The following is a 23,916-nucleotide window of genomic DNA, read 5'->3' as shown; positions in this document are numbered from 1 at the left end:
TTTTTTTTTTTTTTTTTTTTTTTTTTAGGATTCGAATAAGAGATAGAGCCTTTTCAAAACAATTAAATTATTTATAGGACTTCAGTTAGGCCTGGAGAGGCGCGGTAGCTGAGTGGTAAAGCACTTGTCTTCAGAACCGAGGGTCCCGGGTTCGATACTGGTGAAGACTGGGATATTCAACTTCGGAATCCTTGGGCGCCTCTGAGTCTACCCAGCTCTAATGGTTACCTGACATTAGTTTGGGAAAAGTAAAGGCGGTTGGTCGTTGTGCTGGCTACATGACACCCTCGTTAACCGTAGGCCACAAAAACAGATGAACTTTACATCATCTGCCCTATAGACCACAATGTCTGAAAGGGGAACTAGTTAGGCCAGGTTCACATCTAACTTTGCATTCACTTGCACCTATCCTTTGATCTGCTGCACCGTTGGGGCACTACACAAGATCTGTAAACCTTCTTTCTCCATTCTTATCTCTCATTTGTCTTTGACATAATTTCATTCGGATGTTCTTTCTGAAAATATTGAAGCCTGCCTGGGAGGACCACTTAGGGGGCCGATTTTAAGTTTGTGTTTCCACACAAACTGTCTTTGTAACCTTGTTGATTTTTGAGTCTCAATATACAGTGATCAAAGATATTTTTTATAAAAACCTCAGTCCTGTGATATGATAATCATATCTATAGTTTACTATATTAGCATGGTTCCGCAAGGTATTAGCACACAATTCAAACGATCCCTAATGACTGTATGCACCAGTCATTTCTTGGCGTGGGATCGTATTTTACTGTTGATTAAAATGATGACACACTTGTTGAAAACCAAAGAGAATAACAGACAGAAAGAATGAATAGAGAAATGAAGCTGATTAACAGTTTGAACAAAAAGGAATAGGAGAGAAGATGGAAGATTTTTGCTTCCAATTTATTTATTTATACTTTAGTCACCTTCACACTTTTACTGTAGTGGAAACATTTCGTTCCTTTCTTTAACGAGATAATTGTTTTTTCTAAGTGATTGGCGCTCTGGTTTGTGAGAACTAATTTGTTTCTTATGAACTGTTTCACATTTGTTTATATCTGCATCATGTCTTTACGTTTCTTAACATTCTCCTTCAGGTGTATGACTTTGGTTATGAGAAGCGACCCACTGAAGCCATCGGCGTCTACCACTTCCCCAGCATGGACAAAGCATTCCTGTTCTTCCAGATGGACCCCATCATCCGACAGCCTGATTTCCCTCCCCCGTACGGCCACGCAGAGATGTGGATTGTCAGTAATGCCTACCTCCCTGACAACATGAACCGTAAGAAGTTTTGTGCTTGTTTAATAATAATAAATATATAATAGAAATAACATTACTCAAGAAGTACTTAAGCCAACTTATTATACTGGAAATATCACAGTGGGAGGCGTGGTCGAGAAATACGCTTGAACTTGGCTTGGTCACCTAAAAAGGTGCAAGAGGTTCGACATCCGACTCGAGCAGAATTTACTGAGCGCCTCAAGGCAGCAGGGAAAACCTTCTCCAAGATACGCCCTCCCCCCACTGGTCCATCCACAAATGAGATTGGACCATAGCGCTCTGAGCATGCTATAAGCATGATCGTATTGCTGTATAAATGCGTTAGGCCTATTTTGACTGACTAAATGGTGGACTTTAATCGCCCTGACCTAGATCTAGATCTACCGTTTACAAAAAAGAAAAACTGTTACCATCATTGACATCGACGTACCACAATCCCATAATTTGAGGAGAACTGAAATGGAAAAACAAAGAAAATATGGAAACCTAAGCTTCGATATTACGTGTTTATGGAAGCTGTCTAAAATAACAATATACCCTGTTGTTATATCAACTGAGGGGATAGTGACCTCACAGACACCTTAAAGGTCAAAACATCCCTAAGAAGATTCTCGTTGCCTGTCAGAAGGCGGTACTGCTGAAAACCTGCCACATGATCAAAAAATGTGTCAGTTAACACATTTAAAGGGACAACAATGAATTTTGTTTCTTTCTAACAAACCTCGACCCTGGCCAGAGAATGAATTAGTTCGTTTTTCACATAATAAGAAAATACTACTACTAACAATAACACTTATTTATAACTGTATTAAATGGTGGGGGGGGGGGGGGGGGAAATACGAATACGTTACCTAAAAGAAAATAGTAGTTTTGAGACCCTGTTCTGTATGGGGGCCCGATATTCCCTGTGAATGTTTGTAGTTATTGTTGAAATCAAATGTATGACCAAGTGCTTATGCGCTGTTTATTTTGTTCAGTGTTCAACACCTTCTTACTGTCAGAAGTTGAGCTTCACAGTGGCAAAGACAAGAGAGAATTTTTTGAGACATTTCAGGTAGATAATGTTTCTTATTTCTCAAGAAAGTGTTCCCATATCATCTTTTGTTTTTACTTTAAGCCTTCCTATACTCTTGCAGTGTCCCGTTATAGTCTGAGTGTTAGCCCTTAGAGCACATAAAGATCTGCCTGAATCAACCAGAAAAAAAAAACAATGTCTTATCACAGAGTGTATATCTTTCATTAACATACAGGTCTTGGTTAGCACAGGGATACGCGTAGGATGTAATTATGTGCTGTTTTGAAGGAAGTCTTAATTTATAAGATAAGATAAGAATTACTGGTACTGCCGAAATGTTCTTATATTTCTGTGAAGGTAAATCTTGTGATTTCCTCGTGGACTTGAGATAGTGGACGTCTCAGCCTCTACTAAACATTTTCTTTTTAATCTTCGCGTCGTGCCCATAAGAAATGCGGTTGATGATTGAGTGTAAGATACCATCGTAAACTTTGCTTCACCTTCCGTCATGGACTTCCATGTCTGTAAGAGACCTTAACTTTCTATTCGCCTAACAGACATTGAAGGCAAAGGCGTTTCAAGGGTTGGTGTCACTATGTGTGATTAGCTAATGGTTTGACCACCTCCAATACCAACACTTCCAAACAATAACTCCCCAGTAAATTCTCTTTAGTGTTTCTTTTTCCAAATACCAAGAGTTAACAGACTCAATTTATATATTGGTATAGAAATGTAACATGTGAAAAGGTTTGTTGTTTATTATATTTTTTTTTGGTGTCAGACAATAAAAGGTATCATCCTGGGCGGTCCGCATCCCTCGTACCCCCCTAACCACGCCACTGAAAGAATTTTTATATCGCTAAACCTTTGTTTTTGAAGTGCAACTTTACCATCTTCTGTCTCGTATGCTTCCCTTTGAAAGCTGGACAAAGACGTTGTTTTTTTTGTAAAACGTTTGAACGGTTCTTCAGAGTGGAAGATATTCTACATTCTAGTCCATACCTCTAACAGGCCGACGGGATGAACGAATGACAGTGTGGCGCGCATACCACACGACCTTTATATTCTTAGTCTCATTCTTTTGTTTAATTTAAATCAATGTCTTCTTTTTATTCAGTTTAATTAGTTCAGACTATATTTTACATTTAAAACGAAACATATTTCAGAAACCGTTTGAGAGTTACCTGTACAAAAATGGCGCCATGCCGTTTGTCATCTGCTCCTACGGCAGCTACGACAGGAAGAGTCTGAGACGTCACTCGTACCCGCCAAACTCTGTAGTCACGTGTCATCTGTTCCAAGGATTGGATCACCTCAACTGGATAACCAACGATGGTCAGTCCTTTACACTTGGTCTATTTACTTTTTCAGGAAATGTATTGGGTTATCCTAAAGAGTGTGTGTCCAGGTTTTATAGGTGTAATAAGTTAATAATAAAAACAGTAAATGTGGACGGCAATGTCTCCTCACAAATAGGGCTGTACAGTCACATGAAAAAGTGTTCTACGAGATGAACCAATATAGTCGTTTTTTCGAGATGAACCATAATCTTTCTACGAGATGAACCATAGTCGTTCTACGAATGAAGAAAGCCAACAAAAAATGTATATCATAAAAAGCTTATCTTGGATGACCACTGTGCTGGCTATTGGAGTTGTTGTTTTTTTTATGAGAAATTATAATGCATAAAACCTTGCCTATGTCATGAAACTATTTTAAGAACTGCAGCCACTGGATTTTTTAAGGTGGCTGAAAGTTGAAGCGCTTGATTTCCAACCGAAGGGGTCTATGGTTCGAATCTCGGTGAAAGCAATGAGGTTGAATTTCGGGATGTATAGGACACCATGATTCTACCTAATATTAAAGGATACTGACTGGGAAAACTAAAGGCGGTTGGTCATTTTGCTGGCTACAAGACACCCTCGTTAAGGGATCGTAGAAACAGATGGCGTTTAAATCATTTGCTCCATAGATCACAGGACTTCATTGGGTACTTTACTTTTTTATATTTGGATAATTTAATGTACTTTATGAAATAAAATTATTGATCTTTTTTTTTCTCCACAGAGACCTACTCGAAGTTTAGAAGTCTGCATAATCAATTGGCAACTGAGAAATGCACAATCTTCAATCTTGTCAAGGAGCCTTTCCAGTAACAACTAAATGTTTTAATGTTTATAAAAAGCAAATCACAAATACATGTAAACATATTAACCATTTTTTTAAGTTTTAGATATTTAAAAACCTAGCACTGGGCTATTTTTAATGCACAAAAATTTCATCAAAAAACAAACTTGACAATTTAGTCTAATGTATTTTTATGTATAGGCCATTATTTGTTTATCTATGTATAACATTTGATTAATTCATTAAAAAATGTATTCGGTGAATGTGTAAATAGTACAAATATGAAGGCGATGTCCAACTGTAGGCTCTTTAAAGGTCTTCCGATGAAAAAGTATTATACTCCATAAACAGCTTTGTTGATCGCAAGTTATAAATTACTTAGATGTCAAATGTATACGTATTGAGTTTAATGACATCTTTTTAAATGTATAAACTGAACTGTCTCAACCTCTTTAGAAGGTATGTAATACACACAACTGAAATATTTGTATCTACTAAGTATATTTTAAAAGTCTCCTCAATGGAACTGTATTCTCGTTCTTGTTGCTAGAGACTCACATCTTTCAACACTAAGAAACAAGTGCATCAACATTTGCTTTGCAGTCTAGAGGGAAATACAACTTCTGTGGGAAATATAACTTCTGTGGGAAATACAACAAATGGCATTTTTCCCTGACTAGATCTTATGGATTTTATTCACTTCTTATGTGACCATATCCTATTATTATTATTGATTTAGACAAATGTTTCCGAGGGTATCCGAGACATTGTTCAACCCTCACATTCCATTTTGAAATACAATTATGGGAGAAGTTTGTATATTATAGGCGAGTATTTTGTAATTGTCTACAAATTGAACAATTTAATATTTAAAAACAAATAATCCAAAGCATGGTTTATTGTAGGGAGAAAATATTCTATGTGATAATTACTTATTTATACAAAAGAAAAAACTTTACGCTTTTGCATTGAAATGTGATCAAATAAATTATATTTCATAAAAAAGAAAATCTATTAGTGTTTATACTCTCTCTCTCTCTCTCTCTCTGTCTTTCTCTGTATGTCTGTCTGTCTGTCTGTCTCTCTCTCTCTGTGCATGTGTGTGTTTTTGTTTGTTGTCAGTCCCGACACATGTGTTATTATGGTGATGGAAAAGAAATTAATGCAAGATTTTCTCGCTTCACTTGAAAACAGTTAAAACAACTCGGCATTGGGGGCATGTGGGTATCTAACTTTACGCGGCTTTGTGGGCATGTGGGTATCTCTCTTTTCGCGACATTGGGGGCATGTGGGTATCTAACCTTACGTAGCATTGTGTGCATGTGGGTATCCAATCTTAGGCAGCATTGGGGACATGTGGGTATCTAACTTTAAGCGACATTGGGGGCATGTTGGTATCCAACCTTACTCTATTACCTCATTCAGTCACGAAGTAACTATGGGATGAGATGAATACATGGGCATCAGCTATGGTATGAGCGATGTCGCCCACACAGCAGTCCCCCCCCCCTCTCCAAGCAGCTGATGTATCAAAAAAAAAGGCAAGCGACGATACAGTTTGGGGTCACCGAAGGCACAGCCAGGATGTGGCACTGTGTGCTGCAAACTGCCAAGGGGTCGCTAGCTATTGATTTTTCCTCATGGTTGGCGTCCAAAGCCTTTCCGGTTATTGGGTATAGCTGCAAGGCAACAGAGGTTTCAATTCAGTTTTCCTTCTCCTAGGTGAGTAGCCGAATCAGAAACACCATTGGTAGAAACTTAATGTCTTACATGTACCAGTTCTCTGTCTACCAATTCCTTGTCATGGTAGTCTTTCATGCAGAACTCGGCATTCATACAAAATGTGGTCTATTGTCTCGACGTCCTCGATGCAGTGGCGACACCGTGTGTCGTAGTTTTCTCGAAACCGTCCGAAGTAAGCACCGACAGAGACCGACTCGGAACTGGGCTAGGGCGACCTGTTCCGCACCAGCATCCTTTCTGTCTGGTCTACTCATCGAGTCCGTGAACAAGGCTACATCGTTGGCTGGCAGCAGCCCCGCTACGAACTTTTCCACCTATTGCTTCCAGTTCAGCCTCGAGGCTGCTTTTCCCCTGGCAGGGTCCTATGAGCTCGTCTCTTTCGGGGGTGCCAGAGAGTCGAACTACCGCCCCATACCTAGCTCTCACAGTGCCCTCGAGCGTCTAGACGCACAGAGCCGTCTGTGTAGATAGTGGTCACACCTGCTGGATACGATGCGATAGTCTCTCTGGCTGCATGTAGTGGCCGTGTAGGATCACTCTGCCGTATTACCACTGGGTCAAGTAGGCACTTCCGTATCGTCGGCATCGGGAGGAAGGAACCGGATGGGGAAAGAGCAGCTCCACCGTCAGATTCATCTTTCTGACCAGCCACATGCATGAAGCAAGGCTGGTTTTTGAGACGTCTCCTGCCCTCCCAGTTGTCGACCAGACTTCTGAGTGGGCATCCTTCCTCCAGCCACATATATCTCTCGAGAGCTGGTATGACGGCTCGCTCTCTGAGCAACTTCAACGCGGCTCGTTCACCATAATTTCACCAGCAACAATTACCGTTGTCCCAAGCGTTCCACAGATTAGTCGTATGGTATCTCAGCACATCTGCTCTCGCTCCCCACTTCGTTCCAGCTAGTTTTATTTAGCTTCTCGGAAGCTGTCTCTCGCACCTGCTCGATACTGTCGCACATAGTTGCTACCCCGAGGTACTTGGGCTTAGTTATTTTTTTATTATTCAGTAGAAGATTACATTGCAACAAACACACATGAAACAAAACCATGCCTATACAACTATTATTGTTGAATGTGATATTACATCTAGGTTATTATTAAAACGTTGTAAAGTTACTGTCGACTAATAAAAGTAATCCATGTTTCCTAATTAGTAAATACATTCCGTAATATTAAGGAAAGAAAAAACAAACAATTCAACAAAAACAAAACACAATGCATAATTCTATCTATAGAGCATTTTCACATTGTTATTATTATTTATTTTTTTAACTAACACGTTAGAACCTAATGAAACGCTACACTGGCAATGTCAGAGCTACTTTTCTTTAATAGATTGCATACATTAATCATTAGTTACAAGATTTACATTGATTTGTTATTTACAAACCTTATACTTTTAATGAAGAATACATATTTTGAAAATAAATCTAAAACCTACTTTCATTTTATAAAACGTAAACAAGACAGCGAGATCTATAGACTACATCTATATCTTTACTAATTATAGATCTACAGTAATCTACACTATTATACAGAAAACTTTTCAACTTCTATTGGTAGGTACTATCTTTCTACATATAGCTTACATAAATGAAACAAATACAAACAAAAACGTATTTATTTGATAAGTAGATCTAGGTCTAGAATATAGATCTGTACACAATCATTCTCCGTTTGCGTAAACCATATATCTCTGTCATCTATGTAGCCTTTAGAGGATACTTATGCTAGAAATATCTAGATCTAGAAAGTCTAGATCTACTTATTAACTTGCACTTTATACATAATAACAATTTTAAAAAATACATTCTTCAATAGCAGTCTACACCAAGACAAATGCCCTGACCGCACAGATAAACTGGTACTGGTACAAAATAAAGTCTATTCATTTCATACTTTAATCAAATACATGTAGGCCTACAAGCAAATGTTTTTATTTGAAAAAATAGATTTAGGTCGATTAGCTAATTTTATAGCTCCATTCATACTATTTTTACATTCACGCATTCCACATTCGTTTTACTTATAACATTATTATTTCGTTTAATTGTTTCCAAAACACCACAGTGACTACATCGACAGTGATACGCAAATTAAGACCCGCAGGCCGCGGGTAACATATGGCTAGTAATCAAATAAAGTGAATAGCTACTACCTAATGAGATATTTGGATTTATTTATGGAAATCTCCTTATTACGTTTTGACAAATTTCTACTTCTGTCGGATCAAATTGAAATATTACATAATTAGAGTCGATGACAATACACCAATCAATTCAAAAATTTACCATAAATCAATTAGTACTTAGTAATTTATTTTGTTATATATGGCAGAATAAGAGCTAAGTCCTGCCATTTTCAAATAAATGGAATTAATTAGCGGCTCTATCATTTAGAGAAGCTTCGTTTAAAATAAAATCTGTTTTTCTATTCCTAGTTTTGATAGATAGATAGATAGATAGATAGATAGATAGATAGATAGATAGATAGATAGATAGATAGATAGATAGATAGATAGATATGATATTGATATTGATATTGATATTGATAGATAGATAGATAGATAGATAGATAGATAGATAGATAGATAGATAGATAGATAGATAGATAGATAGATAGATAGATAGATAGATAGATAGATAGATAGATAGATAGATACTATATATCTAAATCGACCACCTGGTGATAATGGTTATGCCATGTATGTGGCAAAGTAAGTAGGGCACAGCTGGGGCTGCGCAGCCAGGAGGAAATACTGCATTCCTCACTAATCTTCAAACTCGAAGACAAGCCTAATTAGAAGAAGCTCTAGATCTAAAGGACTATCATTACAATATTATAAAGTCTGGATGCTTTCACATTAGCTTAAAGAGATTATTTTTCTTGGGGGAGGGGGGGGGATGAAGCGGGGAAAAAAATGTTCATTTCAAAAAGTTGATTAGGCCTATTCATTAGTCAAGAGAAAACTAATTTCTCTATAAGTTGTATAGAGGAGATACTGTTTCACTCGCAGCACAGTGAACAGAAGTGTTGCCTCCATTTTAAAGTGTACAATGTACTTCTTGTTTGGAGTGTGTGTGTGTGTGTTGTGCTTTGTCCTCTTCTGTAAGGCTTTGCGCCTCCTTTCTGTCCTCCGTCGGTGTTGGAAACCCAGACAGGCTAGAAATAAAAGACGTTTCAGCTTCTGTCTGGGTTTTTTTGAGCTGATAGTTTTTGGTATATAAATATAACATACAGACACAATAGCGCCCCTCTCTCTCTCTCTCTCTCTCTCTCTCTTTGTTTTCTCTCTCTCTCTCTTTTATCCCAAGTTTCTTTAAAAAAAAATCATTGTTCAAGAGAAATAATTCTTTATCTTTGTTTCAGTTTTTTTCAAAGGGGCATAATCAGCGAGGACTAAGTTGATAGTGTAAAATATATAATTCTTTATCTTTGTTTCAGTTTTTTTCAAAGGGGCATAATCAGCGAGGACTAAGTTGATAGTGTAAAATATAAGTACTTTTTTTTTTTAAAGTCAGAACTCGTTTGAACAGAGACAAACTTTAGCCTGCAAATAGTCTTTTATCAAGGTCTCACTAACGGTAATATACTTTTTTTTTTTACTCTGTCTAAAGAATACACTTGTGTGTATTGTGTGCATAGTTAAAATAGAGGAGTCGACTTATAATTGAGTCCGAAAAGTAGTAACAAATTCACAGCATTGGATAACTGTACACCCATTAGGAATACGTGGGTCCAACAATGTGTTCTCATCTAAAGTACATGGTCAGCAAGGCATTTGTTACATACATGTGTTGTGTGCCTGTGTGTTTATAGTGGTATGAAGGTGCATGTGTGTTTATAGTGGTATGAAGGTGCATGTGTGTATATAGTGGTATGAAGGTGCATGTGTGTATATAGTGGTATGAAGGTGCATGTGTGTATATAGTGGTATGAAGGTGCATGTGTGTTTATAGTGGTATGAAGGTGCATGTGTGTATATAGTGGTATGAAGGTGCATGTGTGTTTATAGTGGTATGAAGGTGCATGTGTGTTTATAGTGGTATGAAGGTGCATGTGTGTATATAGTGGTATGAAGGTGCATGTGTGTATATAGTGGTATGAAGGTGCATGTGTGTATATAGTGGTATGAAGGTGCATGTGTGTATATAGTGGTATGAAGGTGCATGTGTGTATATAGTGGTATGAAGGTGCATGTGTGTATATAGTGGTATGAAGGTGCATGTGTGTTTATAGTGGTATGAAGGTGCATGTGTGTTTATAGTGGTATGAAGGTGCATGTGTGTTTATAGTGGTATGAAGGTGCATGTGTGTATATAGTGGTATGAAGGTGCATGTGTGTATATAGTGGTATGAAGGTGCATGTGTGTTTATAGTGGTATGAAGGTGCATGTGTGTATATAGTGGTATGAAGGTGCATGTGTGTATATAGTGGTATGAAGGTGCATGTGTGTTTATAGTGGTATGAAGGTGCATGTGTGTATATAGTGGTATGAAGGTGCTTGTGTGTATATAGTGGTATGAAGGTGCATGTGTGTATATAGTGGTATGAAGGTGCATGTGTGTATATAGTGGTATGAAGGTGCATGTGTGTATATAGTGGTATGAAGGTGCATGTGTGTATATAGTGGTATGAAGGTGCATGTGTGTATATAGTGGTATGAAGGTGCATGTGTGTATATAGTGGTATGAAGGTGCATGTGTGTTTATGAATGTATGTATGCGTTGAACTCTGTTAGAACACGTCGCGTAAGTGTTACAAGGGAGGACAATGAAATTTTAGTCAATGGTAAGACCAGGATGGAGGTCAAAGCGGCGAAAAGAGAACTTAATAGACATCGGACAACCAGTGGCGAAGCATCCATGGTGCGAAGGGGTTCAATGAACCCGGGCCCACGACCATTAGGTGCCCACAGTCTGTGGCGTAGCAACAATGGCGCAAAGGGTTGATTGCGCTTGGGTCCATAACTCTTGACCAGTTGGGGCTCACGTCAGAACTTATTATAGGGATGGCACTAAAGGAAAAAAGTAATTGCACTTTTTGTAAAAAGTTTTATAATATAGAATCTGAAAAGCCCCCTCAAAATATCCTAAACTTTATATTTGTTCTAAAACACTAACCCGTGTATCATGGGCTTAGCCAGGATTTTTTTTCGGGGGGGGGTGGTGGGGATTCCCCACAGAACTATTTCTGGTATTTAAAGCCAACAAAATGCATATTCTGAGGTATCTACAGTGCATTATCTTGCTATTAAAAAGTTTTATTTCAAAAACCGTTCGGCGCATTTTCCGGCAAGCTGTATCCGCACCTCTTATTATGCGTAATTCATTTTGTCGGAGAACATGTCCCGCAAAACTTCATGCGACGCTCTGGCACAACCTTACTAAGGGTTCGACTCCCAGTTCGGCATATGATTTCTTTGATTTAGACCCAATCTCTATAACTGACTCCTAAAATCATCTTCTTTTTTGAAGTAACGTCTGTATTATATAAGATAAGATAAGATAAGATCTGTCTTAGCCATCTTTGTTGAGCCACATGTAGTGTTTTTCAATCTCGGCAGATGACTTTTCACACTTTATTAATTGAGCCCAGCCACTGGTAGAAATTTGTAACCTCTCTTGACTACGCTATTGGAATTACATGCCTGTATATCGCTTTAAATTTTATATCGAAATGGAAAGTTTTATCGTCAAAATCATCTATTGAGGGGTTTTAAACTAAAAAAAAATCTCTGGAGTTTTTTTTTTTATTTTTTAATTCCAAACCCCATTTAGCTACGGTCATAGAATTTGGTGACTGTAGTTTGCTTTAAAATAATATTGAAGAGAGAGATTTTCAACTCAAAACTCTCTGTAGGGGAATTTTAAACTCAAAACCATCTGAAGGGGTTTTAAATTTAAAAAAAAAAACATCTGGAGGAGGGGGATTTAAACTCAAAACCCCTCATTAGCTTAGCTACGCTCAAAAAATTTTAGTGTGTAATTTGATTTTTTTATATTGAAGGGGGATTTAAACTCTAACCCCCCATTTTGCTACGCTCATTACATTTTGAGTGCGTAATTTGCTTTTTTCTTTTAATATTGAAGAGGTATTTTTCAGCTTCAAACCCCGCTGCAGGGGGTTTTAGGGGGTTTTAAACTCAAAACCCCTTTGGCTACGCTCATAGATTTTACAGTGTGTAATTTCCTTTTTTTTATATTGTATTGAAGAGGTACTTTTTAGCTTCAAACCCCAACTGGAGGGGGTGGGGGTTAAACTCAAAACCCTTTTGGCTACGCTCATGGAATTTTGAGTCTGTAATTTGCTTTTTTTATATTGAGAGAGGGTTTATCGTAATTTTTGGAGGCGGTTTTAAATTCAAAATCTTTCTTAGCTGTTTTCTTGGAATTCGGGGATTGTCGTTTGCATTTTTTTTAGTTTTGTTTATAGAAGAAGGGGGTTTAACTGCAAAGCTCTGGTAGGGGGTTTTAAACTCAAAACCCCTGTAGGGGGTTTTAAACTCAAAACCCCTGGTAGGGGGGTTTAAACTCAAAACCCCTGGTAGGGGGTTTTAAATTCAAAACCCCCTGGTAGAGGGATTTTTATCTCAAAACCCCCTGATAGTTGTTTTTTTACTCAAAACCCTCTGGTAGGGGGTTTTAAACTCAAAACCCCCTGGTAGAGGGTTTTTAACTCAAAACCTCCTAGGCTGTGCTGTGGTAAGTGATGATTTAGTATTAAAATCTCACCTAAAATAAACAAAATGAAAGCAAAAATCAGTCACTGCATTCCGTTCCCCTCCCCGGGGGGGGGGGGGGAATTTCATTTCGTGGGGGGGGGGGGGTTGAACCCCAACCCCCCCCCTGGCTACGCCCATGCCGTGTTTTTATTATAGACGGCTACATGAGATTTGGCTGTTTTTATTATAGACGGCTACATTAGATTTGGCTGTTTTTATTATAGACGGCTACATGAGATTTGGCTGTTTTTATCATAGACAGCTACATGAGATTTGGCTGTTTTTATCATAGCTACATTTTATCATCATGTTTTCTAAACAATGTCCCAGCATGCATCTTATTTGTCACTTTGTCTGTATCAGTGTGTTAGCACGACGTCGGTTTCAGAATTTCGATTGTTCAAAATTATATACGAATTTCTATGACACACAGAGCAGGTTGGCTTCACTTTGTCTTCTTCATTGAGCGAGAAAAGGCCAAAATTTAAAAAATAGATGCACTGGTTACTGACTTTTCTACTTAGGAGGCCAGAAAAATGTTTGATATATTTTCTGTTCAATAATGGAAATAGAATTAGATTATAGTGTTTGTATCAATATTTCAAAGTTTTCACCTAGAAGTGTCTTAGGCATGTAAAAAACATTTCTTTATTCATTTGAAACATCTTTAAGTCGTTTTATTCTGTGAAGAAATTGTACAAACATTGACTTTTAAGACACTATGACTTGTCTTGAGTCCTAACTGAATCAAACGTAACGACATTGTTACTAAGTACTTCTTCTTCTTCTAGCCAGCCTTATTGCTGCTGAGCTGTCAGCTCTTTTACAGACTGTGCCAAGGAAAAAAAAGTGTGCTGTTTTCTTCAGTTGTTCAGCACTGCCGTGCAGGTTGTTGGTTATGTTGGGCTGTATTGGAAGTATGGTCTGCCCAAGGTGGATTAGGAAGGGGCATTCAAAGAGGATATGGTTTACGGTTTCATAAGAGTGGGCGCAGCGTCAACAAAGGGGGAGTTGTGTGGAGTTTATTTTGTTCAGATGGTTATTTAATAGAGGTCTGTGTCCGGTTCTTAGTTGGAAAATTGTTGATTGGTCTTTGCGGGTCCAGTATATTAGGCATAGTCATTTCTTTGTACCTGGCTCTGCCTGTGTTTCCTGATGCCCTTTGGTTGAGCCACTCCTCTTTGTGATTGTTGACTAACATTGACCTTAGGGTGAGGTAGTTAACAGGTCTGTCTCGTTGTTCCATAGATTATCTGCCTTTTCATTTCCCATGATGCCAAATGTGTCCAGGGATCCACTGTAGTGTGATATTGATATTTAATTTTGATATCATCTGGTGGATTATCACAATTAGTGTTGTTAACTCTCTTGAGCTGTTTGAGGTGCTGCTAAGTGCTTGCAGAGTAGATTGGGAGTCTGTAAAGACAACAATATCTGATGGTGATTGCACACCTTCATATAATTTGTTTTCCACTGTCTATAGTGCTATGGCAATTGCCTCAATCTCGGCTTGAAAGTTTGAGCAGTAGTCGCCACAGGTTGCATTTATTTCAAAGTGTTTATTTTTAGGGAAGACCAGAAAGGCACCAAGACTAGCATTGATGGTGGCTTTGAAGGCCGATCCGTCGGTATATATACGGATAGCTGTTTTTGGATAGCTTTCAATTGTTTGAGCTCCAGTGGATTTGATTTCTTTGTTAACGTGTTATTTAGTAAATGTGTTTTAATGGTTGGTTGTCTGTAGTTTAGTCCGGGCGTTGTTTAAAAAATCTGGTAATTTTTTCTCTGTTATTGGGTAGTGGTGTTTTAGGGCTAATTCGTCAGTAAGTTGAATCAGAGCCCTTTGCTTTTTTGGTTGTTTTTCCTATTTCTCTGTGTTAGTAATTTATTTGGATGGTCGTCCTCCAACCTTCTGTATCTCTCAATAGCTTCTAATGCTGCTCTGTTGCGCCTTAACTTAAGAGGTTCAATATTGGAGTCTATTTCACAGGCTGCTGTAGGAGTAGTTCTCATACCTACACTGATTAGATGCAAGGCTTGGTTTTGAATTGTGTCTAATAATGATTGTTTTGTTGGCGGCTACTTGTATGGAGAGACAGTTATCCATTACAGATCTGACATATCCAGTGTATAACTGTCTTAAGGTTTTCTTTTCAGCTCTACATGATGTTCCTGATAGGTGTTTTATTATGTTTAATCTTTGTGATGCCTTTTCTTTTAAATCTGTCTTAAAATGTATTAGTGACAGTCTGAGGTCTAATTTTACACAAGATATGTTGGATTTTCTTCTTTATTTATTGGTTGTGAGTCTATTTTTAGAATGTAGTTTCTAATTACTTATAAAAAAAAAAGGTACACTACTTACATTGGAATGTCTTTTAGTAAATGTAACGGTACATTCAAAGTACTCAATTGTTTTGTCTCTTATTGGGGGAGGGGGGCCCACTAACATATTCTTGAACCCGGGCCCACGGGTACCTTGCTACGCCACTGCGGACAACAGCTTTGTCTGTGTCAGATGGGACAAATATAAAGGTCTCAACTGGTAAGAATACAATACTGCATATATCTTAAATCCTCGGACATAACTCTTTCTCTCCTAATTGGCGATACTAACGTTGATTTGACCTCATTAAATTCAATTAATGTTTTATTTTATAAACTTTATTTTGTGTTAAATAAATGGAACATGCATTCCTCTTTAATTCTAAACCAAATAAAACATTTGCTCATAACAAACAAAGCTGTTGAGGTAATTTCTTGAAGCTTAATCATATCAGGGGAGTGAACTAGTAATGAGAAAAAGGAAGAATTCCGTCGAAACGTGGAAAAATAATTACGGAGTGACAGAGTTAAAAACATACTCATACTACCGTGTTAAAGCTTAGTAGGATTATGTTGTAGGCCTGTACTTGGATATCTGTTAATTTTCATTTCAAGAAATCTTGTGCTTATCTGAAGAGTTGCAAACCTCACAATGTTTGAGAACCATCTCATTCAAATCAAAATTATTATCTCAAGCCTTGTGACATTCAACACAGATAACATTATAAAAAAAATAACTAAATACACACTTACACACAAACCCACACACACATGTGCACAAATATACACAGACATTCGGATCTGCTATTACCACCCAACAGAATCAACAGTAGTAGTAGTCTATTATCTATAATTAGGTAAGAGTTTGAATCACTTTTTAAACTGATAGATGTAAGTAGGTCTAGATGTTGAGCATCTATCAAAAGCATTTAGACACAGCGTCAGTGCTACATGAGTTCTCCTTTGAGTAGCTAATAAATGCTAGCTAGTGCACGCTAGCCGATGGATGGGGGGCGCTTCAGAATGTCAATTCTTCCTATCCAACGTTGGGCGCCTGGCCTCAGCTGGACAGAAACATGTCAACATACGAAGTTTGTAAACGGGAGTCTTGGACTGTCCCAAAATTAAAGTTGGTCTGCTTTCTATACACAAAGTACAAAAGGTTTTTAGAGTAATATACTGCGTAAACAAAGTGCTTGCATTATAAGAAAGCTTAGGCTATATCCATACACTAAATACAGTTTAAATTGTTCAAATTCGACTTATAAAGAGTGTAAATTCTTACGTAATGTGTTTAGTGTTTCAGTTCTATCTAGCAGGGATTCAATTCAGACTTGGCTTAGACTTGGCTATCTACATCGATAGCATGTCAGAGTTATGTTGCTTTGTTGTATATTTCTGGTCATGAAGTGTAGACTATTGGATGAACACTCTCTAGAAACATCGTTTATTTATCGACATTAAAAGACAGTGGTTGATTTTTACAAAGCTTCTACTCACTCCGTCTGTCTGGGTGGAATCTTGTACACGTTATTTCTCCCACTTCCCATTCTCTGATCAAGTGGAAACTTTGGAAAATTATTTATTGTCGATGACAACACATTTATCAATAAAATTAACTAATACGTTAATCAAATAATAATCAATTAAATGCGCAGAGAATAAGGTCGTCTGCTAAACAATTTAAGCGATAGACCGATTTAGACCATAAAACCTTCTGTTTTATAAGTGAATAGCTCACATCGGCTTTCCATCACGGAAACTGGAGACCTCGAGTTCGAATTTACAATTCAGCTTTTGAATAGGCAGCACGGAAACCTTCTCTCAATTACCAAATACCCTCGTCCCACCTTTCCGTTCACAAACGTGATTGGACCATAGCGTACAGAGCAAGCTAAAAGCATGTAGACTGCACTAAACAGAAACAATTAATTAAAATATTTCCAATCACACACATTTATTGTTGTTACTCTATATCTATTAGCAATGTACTACATGATTGATTCAAAATAATTGATGCAATCAAACTCCATATAAACTTTGTCTTTTTTATTTTATTTTATTGACTTTAAATGTTTTTTTTTAATTCACTTATTTTGTAGTTTTGAATGGTAGAGTCATATGTTATGATTTCCCACGAAATTCTTGCACATGATTTTAGATCACACATATATTTATTATTAAGGTTCATTCGAATTGATTCGGACATTTAGTCCCAGCTTATTGAATAAGAAATGTTTTTTTAACCTCTGTGTTTATGAACTACAAAAAGCTATCATCTTGTCCAGCAGTGTTGGTCAGTTTACAAAGCAATGGTAAACAATAATAAAGAAAAAGCTTTTCTCGTGACTAAATTGATTGTCATATCGCAGGTCCAGACAGACACTTGAATAGACAGCTCAACAACAGAGAATGGTGGAGAGACTCTTGGGTCACTGGAAGTCTGAGAAAAGTGAAAACTTTGATGAGTACATGAAAGCTAACGGTGAGTAACTCAAAGTTGTCGTGAGAACACACATCTGAAATATAGTCGTAGATTCAGACTATGAAAGAAATGTTATGGTTTCATTTCTACTGTCACATTTTGCTGTTCTTAAAACCAAGTTAAAAATATGGCCAATACCTTAGATCGCAAGGAAAATGTCTCGCATAGTGATGAGAAAATGGAAGAGAGTATAAATGTGAGTAGTCAGTTGAAAGCTTGAACAATGAATTCAATTGACGAATCTGCATTTAATGTCATTTGGGGCGAATCTTTCACAGCTTCACCATTGAGAAAAGATGAAGGAAATAAACTGGGATCAAGTCATTTGAAATTTGACTTTGGCAAACTTGTGTTTTCTATGTTTTTTTTTCGACATATTCTTTTGTTATAAATGGGTTTCTCTTGATGCACCTGTTACTGTGAAGTTAATTTATCTATAACCAGGCTCGTATAAATATTTTTTTTTCATTTAACTTTTCAAATCTTATTCCATTGCGATACATTTGACCTATTGAATGCTACGAAAGTCTCCAGCACTATCTTTCTCTACAGATGTGAACTTTGTGCTGAGGAAAGTTGGCAACACCATCACCAGCTATGAAGAGATCAGCAAAGATGGCGACACCTGGACTGTTCACATCACATCCACGTTCCGAAGCAGTAAGCTAGTCTTCAAGCTGGGAGAACCCTTCACGGAGTTGACCTTGGATGGTAGAAATGTCAAGGTTAGTGTTACCAGCAAGGATGACAAGATTGTCCAAAAGTTATTTTAACGTCATACTTTTGTCGTCTTCAGAGCACAGACACACTAAGCTTGTCTGGGTATGGGGATGTCAAGGTGGGCTCATCGGGACTATCCGTTATAGAAGCTCTCAATACTGACCTTAAACGGCACAACCTGTGGGCAGTTTAGACGAATAGCTCGTCGCCATGTCGTACACATCTGCCTATCATATACTAAGACAAATGTGTACAAATACTCCTTCTTCCCTAGTGCTATTGGAGCTTGGAATGGGTTGCCTGAGCTAGCCAGGAAAACCAGTGACTTGGCTGAATTTAAGTCATTGGTTAATATGCATGACTAAATGCATGACACGTAGGATGTTATCATCTTCTTTTTTGAAGTAATGTCTGTATTGTAAGATACGATTGGAATTAATCAATAAAAAAAACATGGTGTAGTCAGCCGTAGTGTACCGAGTTTTTTATTTTTATTTTTTTTTTATTAAATTTAAAATGTAAAAGGTCATCTAAGTTTTCCTTACATTTTTACGTAAATCTAATATCGGTTACATGGTTACATCTAGCTAGATTTTAGATCTAGGAGTAGATCTAGATCTATACTGGATCTCAAGAGTTCTAAATAAGATGTTCTTATCTTATCTTATATAATACAGACGTTACTTAATGAAAGTACCAATAGCATGACTTTGCACTGCCCGCTGGCCATATTGGTAGCCTCGTTCGTTCAAGCAGCTGACTGTGTCAAAGTCACGGATTTGAACCAAATATTTTTTATTTAATTTTCTATTTTATTATATTTTAATTTCTATTTTATTATATTTTAATTTGTGTAATGTAGGTATTGTCTTTTTCACAAACAGATGTCTCACTAGGAAAGGTGTTGTAGTGCGGGCAGCACCTGGTGACAACGATCCTAGTGACGCCACTGAATACAAACTAATTTGTTTAAATGTAGAATGACTTGAGTGACTTTCGATTGAACAAATGTTCTATTTATAGTATGTCTTGTGTGCTCGTTATTTAGAGAATAATGTTTGTGAGAACCAAGTCTGACCTTTATGTCTGCGAACAAACTCAAATCTATTCATTAGTGCTGTGTCCTATTTTATTCCTCTGTGTTCATTCGTCATAGTTCACGTGCTCGTGTGACGTATTGTCTAGGCCATATTTCATCTGTTCATGTCCTAGTCCATGTGCCTTTTTTTTTTTGTCTGTTTCATCTGCAATAGTATATTTTATGTCATCTACTATGTGCCATTTTCAATTTGACATATTTTATGTGTGTGCCATAATCATGTAACATGTTCTCATATCATATTTGTATGTTTCGTGTTTCGTTTTATATATTAACATACTATATAAATATCATGGGCGTAGCCAGGGGGGGGGGTTTGGGGTTCAAACCCCCCCCCCCGAAATGAAATCGAGTATAAAACCCCTACCAGAGGGGTTCGAGTTAAAAAAAACCTACTAGGGGTTTTGAGTTTAAAACCCCCTACCAGGGGTTTTGAGTTTTAAACCATGGGGTTTTTGCAGTTAACTCCCCCTCTTCTATAAAACAAAACAAAAAAAAATGCAAACGAAAATCCCCTAATTCCAAGTGCACAGTTAAGGAATATTTTGATTTTAAAACCCCGTCTAAAATTTACGATAAACCCCCTCTTTAATATAAAAAAAAGCAGCTAATTACTCACTCAAAATGTTATGAGCGTGGCTAAAATGTTTTGACTCAGTTTTGAGTTTAAACCCCACTTCAGCGGGTTTTGAAGGTAAAAAATACCTCTTTAATAATAAAAACAAAGCAAATTATACACTAAAAATGTTATGAGTGTAGTCAAAGGGGTTTGAGTTTAAACTTCCCTCCAGTGGGGTTTGAGGATACATTTAAATACATCTTCAGTGTAAGAAAAAATCAAATTACGCACTCAAAATGCTATGAACGTTGCCGAAAGGGGTTTTGAGTTTAAACCCCCATTCAAAGGGGTTTGGTGCTAAAAATACATCTTCAATATAAAAAAAAAGCAAATTACACACTAAAATTATTTGAGTGTAGCCAAGCCAATCGGGGGTTTTGAGTTTAAACCCTTCTTCTACAGATGGCTTTTTTTTTAAGTTTAAAACCCCTCCAGATGGTTTTGAGCTTAAGATCCCCCTACAGAGCATTTTGAGATGGAAAACCCCCAACAGAAGATTTTGACGTTAAAACTTCTCTTTTCGATATAAAATCTAAAGCAAACTACAGTCACTTAATTCCAAGAGCGTATTCAAGAGAGGTTACACATTTTTACCAGTGGCAGGGCTCCATTAATAAACTGCAGTGAATAGTCATCTACCGAAATCGAAAAACACTAAATGTAGCTCAACAAAGATGGCTAAGACAGATTTTAGGAGTCAGTTATAGAGATCGGGTCTAAATCAAGGAAATCCTATGCCGAACTGGGAGTCGACCCCTTAGTAAGATTGTGAGAGAACGACGCATGAGGTTTGCGGGACATGTTCTCCGACAAAATAAATTAAGCATAAAAGAGTTGCAATGATATCCTAGTACAACTTGACGCCACTCATTCATGGAGGTCCTCATAGTAGGTGGGAAGAGGCTTCAGACATTACCAGTGACAGATTTTTATGGAAACAGCTTGACGTCAAATGCTCCGAACGGCGTAGGAGGGTCTAAGTCAGTAAGAATATCACATTAGGTTTTTGAAATAAAACTTTTTAATAGCAGGAAAATGCAGTGTAGATACCTCAGAATATGCATTTTGTTGGCTTTCAATACCAGAAATAGTGCTTGTCGGCGGGGCTTCGCCCCGCGATGGGGAGCTCCTAGCGCTCCCCCAGACCCCCCTTGCTAGTAATGGCGGGGAGTCTACAATTTTATGAAAACAGCTTGATGGCAAATGCGCCGAACGACGAGGGAGGGTCTAAGTCAGTAAGAATAACACATTAGGTTTTTGAAATAGAACTTTTTAATAGCAGGAAAATGCAGTGTAGATACCTTAGAATATGCATTTTGTTGGTTTTCAATATCAGAAATAGTGCTTGGCGGCGGGGCTTCGCCCCGCGCTGGGGGAGCTCCTGGCGCTCCCCCTGACCCCTTTGCTAGTAATTGCGGAGAATCTACAATTTTTCCACTAACTCATGGAAGAACCTATTCTAGGACACAATAAACGTCTTCCGAAAGAATGAAGGGTCAGAATGTAATAAAGATTTTGTACGCACACACACACACACATAAATAGATATCATTTTTTTTCGCCGGGGGGGGGGGGGTCGGGGGGGGGGAGAAAAAAAATTCACCCCCCTAAACCCCCCCCCCCCCGAAAAAAATCCTGGCTACGCCCATGATAAATATATATATAATTTCAGAGTACATTTAGTATAGAAGGAGAGAAGTTAGCCTGTAGACAAGAACCCATTGATCCAAGTAATACACCTTCCTACATCACTCGAGAAGTTTTAGAAGATGGCAGGATGTTAATAGTAAGTGTACATTTGAATTTGTAGGGGGCCCTGCATGAATAGAGATTTTGTCAAATAGTCATTCTATTGCTACAAACTCCTTGTGAGAGAAATGAATCAAGTTTTTTTTCGAAGCCAATCCAAAGGAAAATACCGACTGAAGGAGTGCACAAACACTTTGATAAGGCTTAGTGCAGTGATGCTCAAAATACGACCCTAGGACCAGAATCGGCAATATTTCTTCAAAGACACAACTTTAAACATATTCACATGTACCAAACACCTATGTAGCTCCATTCTGTGCAGTGGTATCAATAAGAAATATAAATAGTCATGTATCATCTGTTCCAAGCATTAGATTATCTCTGTTAACTTGATAACTAGTGAATTCCCTGATCTGTTTTCCTCCATAATATTTGTGATTAAAAAATAACTTTGATACATCAACAGGACTGCTAAGTTTTTGATCCATTTCGTTTGTGTATGTGTATATTATTGTAAATAAATTTCACCTTTTTTTTTCTCTTCCAGACTTGTATAGCCACAGAGAAAAACGTCACGGCCAAAAAATACTATGTCTCTTACAAACCATAACACAAGGGACATCACTCTTTTAACTACACAGCCCTAAATTATATTGTTGCTTAACTACCTTTGTTTTGTAAATGTTTCATGACAATACCAATTGTGACTCTAAGTTTTAATGTGTAACAGTTGGCCCTTTAATAAATAAACTGAATTATTATCTTTCAATCTTTCTATATATTTTATTTCGAATAGTTAGTTTATTGCGTGATTCTGTTATCGACACTTGTTGAAGTATTCGAAAGAGAAATGAAAATGCCCAGACTGGCAGTTAGATAGTCTGCAGTATGCCTCTATGTGCATATTTCCATAGACCATATTACAAGGGACTGTTAAACATCCATGGCCAACTGTGTTGGTTAAACTTAGTTGTTGAGATAATAAGGGTCATATCTTTCTTATTTATCTTATAAATTACAGACGTTCACTCAAAACAGAAGATAATTAAGACCTGCGTGGATCCATGAGTCACTCTAATCGAGCATGTTAATTAGAAACTCTGCTAACTTATTGGTTTTCTGAACCGATACAGACAGCCCTCTCCATGTTTCCAATGGGTGCCAGTGCTAGAGAAGAATGAGCAATTAATTCGCCTTTATCTTTGTGATAGTTATAAGTGAATACCACACACTAGATCTCAGTCAACTCTTACCAACAAATTCAAACACCGAGTGGCTTGGGGTTTGTTTGTTTTTCGTTCATATTTCTTCTATTCTTTGTTCTGCACTTCAAACACTTCAATTCAATCAACTGAGTTCTATGTTCTAATATAGTATGTGGAGCTCAAACCAAAGCAAATATTTATTGGTAGAAACATTGATTATTCAGAATAAAGACCTCGTAATTTGAATGAAATTCACTGGCTAGTTTCTAAACTAAATTTGCCCATCACTGTCCTCTAGGAAGACAGATTTAAATGTATAATCAAAGATTCTTCTGGAATAATTTTATTTTGTTGAACTGGCGTCCGGTTTTTCTATAGAAACGATATTTACATGTATGCAACATATTACTTGAGATGTGTTTGTTTGAAAGATGGCTTTCATATTTAATTCAACAAGCCTGGGCTACTGACTGGTACACACAATTCGTCCTTCTAGAATATAGACTTGAATATTCGAATGATTCATTTCTCGACTTGTACCAAACTCCTAGGCAGAACCCAGTGCTACTACCGAGTAAAATACAACCTTTCATTGCACCCCCTCCCAAAGGCTGGGTTAAAGAGAGGTCAGGCGGAGCTACAGCCTCGGGGACTCCACAAGAAAGGGACCTCCAAAAAAAAAAAAAAGAAATATATATCGGAATTTCGACGGGTCAGAAACTTTGTAAGTACTTTTTCTCATTTCAAGACTAACACTTTCAATCTTACGTCAGGTGACAACAATGTCACGTGATTA

At 37.5% G+C, this 23,916-nt stretch overlaps 2 protein-coding genes across 4 annotated transcripts in view; both read left to right on the top strand.

The window, feature by feature from the left end:
- Positions 1–5,448, top strand: part of LOC106050898 (uncharacterized) — a 33,008-nt gene extending 27,560 nt beyond the window's left edge. For 2 of the 3 annotated variants that reach the window (XM_056035836.1, XM_056035834.1), the window contains 4 exons: positions 1,119–1,305; positions 2,283–2,359; positions 3,487–3,655; positions 4,388–5,448. In XM_056035836.1, coding sequence (XP_055891811.1) covers positions 1,119–1,305; positions 2,283–2,359; positions 3,487–3,655; positions 4,388–4,476 — 522 coding nt within the window. In that variant the 3' untranslated portion in view covers positions 4,477–5,448. The remainder of the gene's footprint in view (positions 1–1,118; positions 1,306–2,282; positions 2,360–3,486; positions 3,656–4,387) is intronic. The other variant, XM_056035835.1, reaches the window with a different exon arrangement.
- A 10,514-nt stretch (positions 5,449–15,962) lies between these two features.
- On the top strand, positions 15,963–22,684 carry LOC106070617 (fatty acid-binding protein, liver-like). Its single transcript, XM_056036666.1, has 5 exons — positions 15,963–16,100; positions 17,616–17,728; positions 18,281–18,453; positions 21,839–21,952; positions 22,463–22,684. The coding sequence occupies exons 2-5, from the start codon at positions 17,656–17,658 to the stop codon at positions 22,523–22,525; spliced, it is 423 nt and encodes a 140-aa protein (XP_055892641.1). The 5' UTR covers positions 15,963–16,100; positions 17,616–17,655; the 3' UTR covers positions 22,526–22,684.
- The last annotated feature ends 1,232 nt before the right edge of the window (positions 22,685–23,916 follow it).

This window comes from Biomphalaria glabrata, chromosome 7, assembly GCF_947242115.1.
Source record: "Biomphalaria glabrata chromosome 7, xgBioGlab47.1, whole genome shotgun sequence".
Lineage (NCBI taxonomy): Eukaryota > Metazoa > Mollusca > Gastropoda > Planorbidae > Biomphalaria > Biomphalaria glabrata.
Note: the sequence above shows the minus strand (reverse complement) of the source record. Positions and strands in the feature narration are given on the sequence as shown.

Excerpts from the sequence above, each read along its gene's own strand:
- LOC106070617 (XM_056036666.1), top strand. The coding sequence starts at position 17,656 with ATGGTGGAGAGACTCTTGGGTCACTGGAAGTCTGAGAAAAGTGAAAAC. Across the intron at positions 18,454-21,838 it reads TGGATGGTAGAAATGTCAAG|AGTACATTTAGTATAGAAGG; the intron begins GTTAGTGTTACC and ends ATATAATTTCAG. Across the intron at positions 21,953-22,462 it reads AAGATGGCAGGATGTTAATA|ACTTGTATAGCCACAGAGAA; the intron begins GTAAGTGTACAT and ends TTTCTCTTCCAG.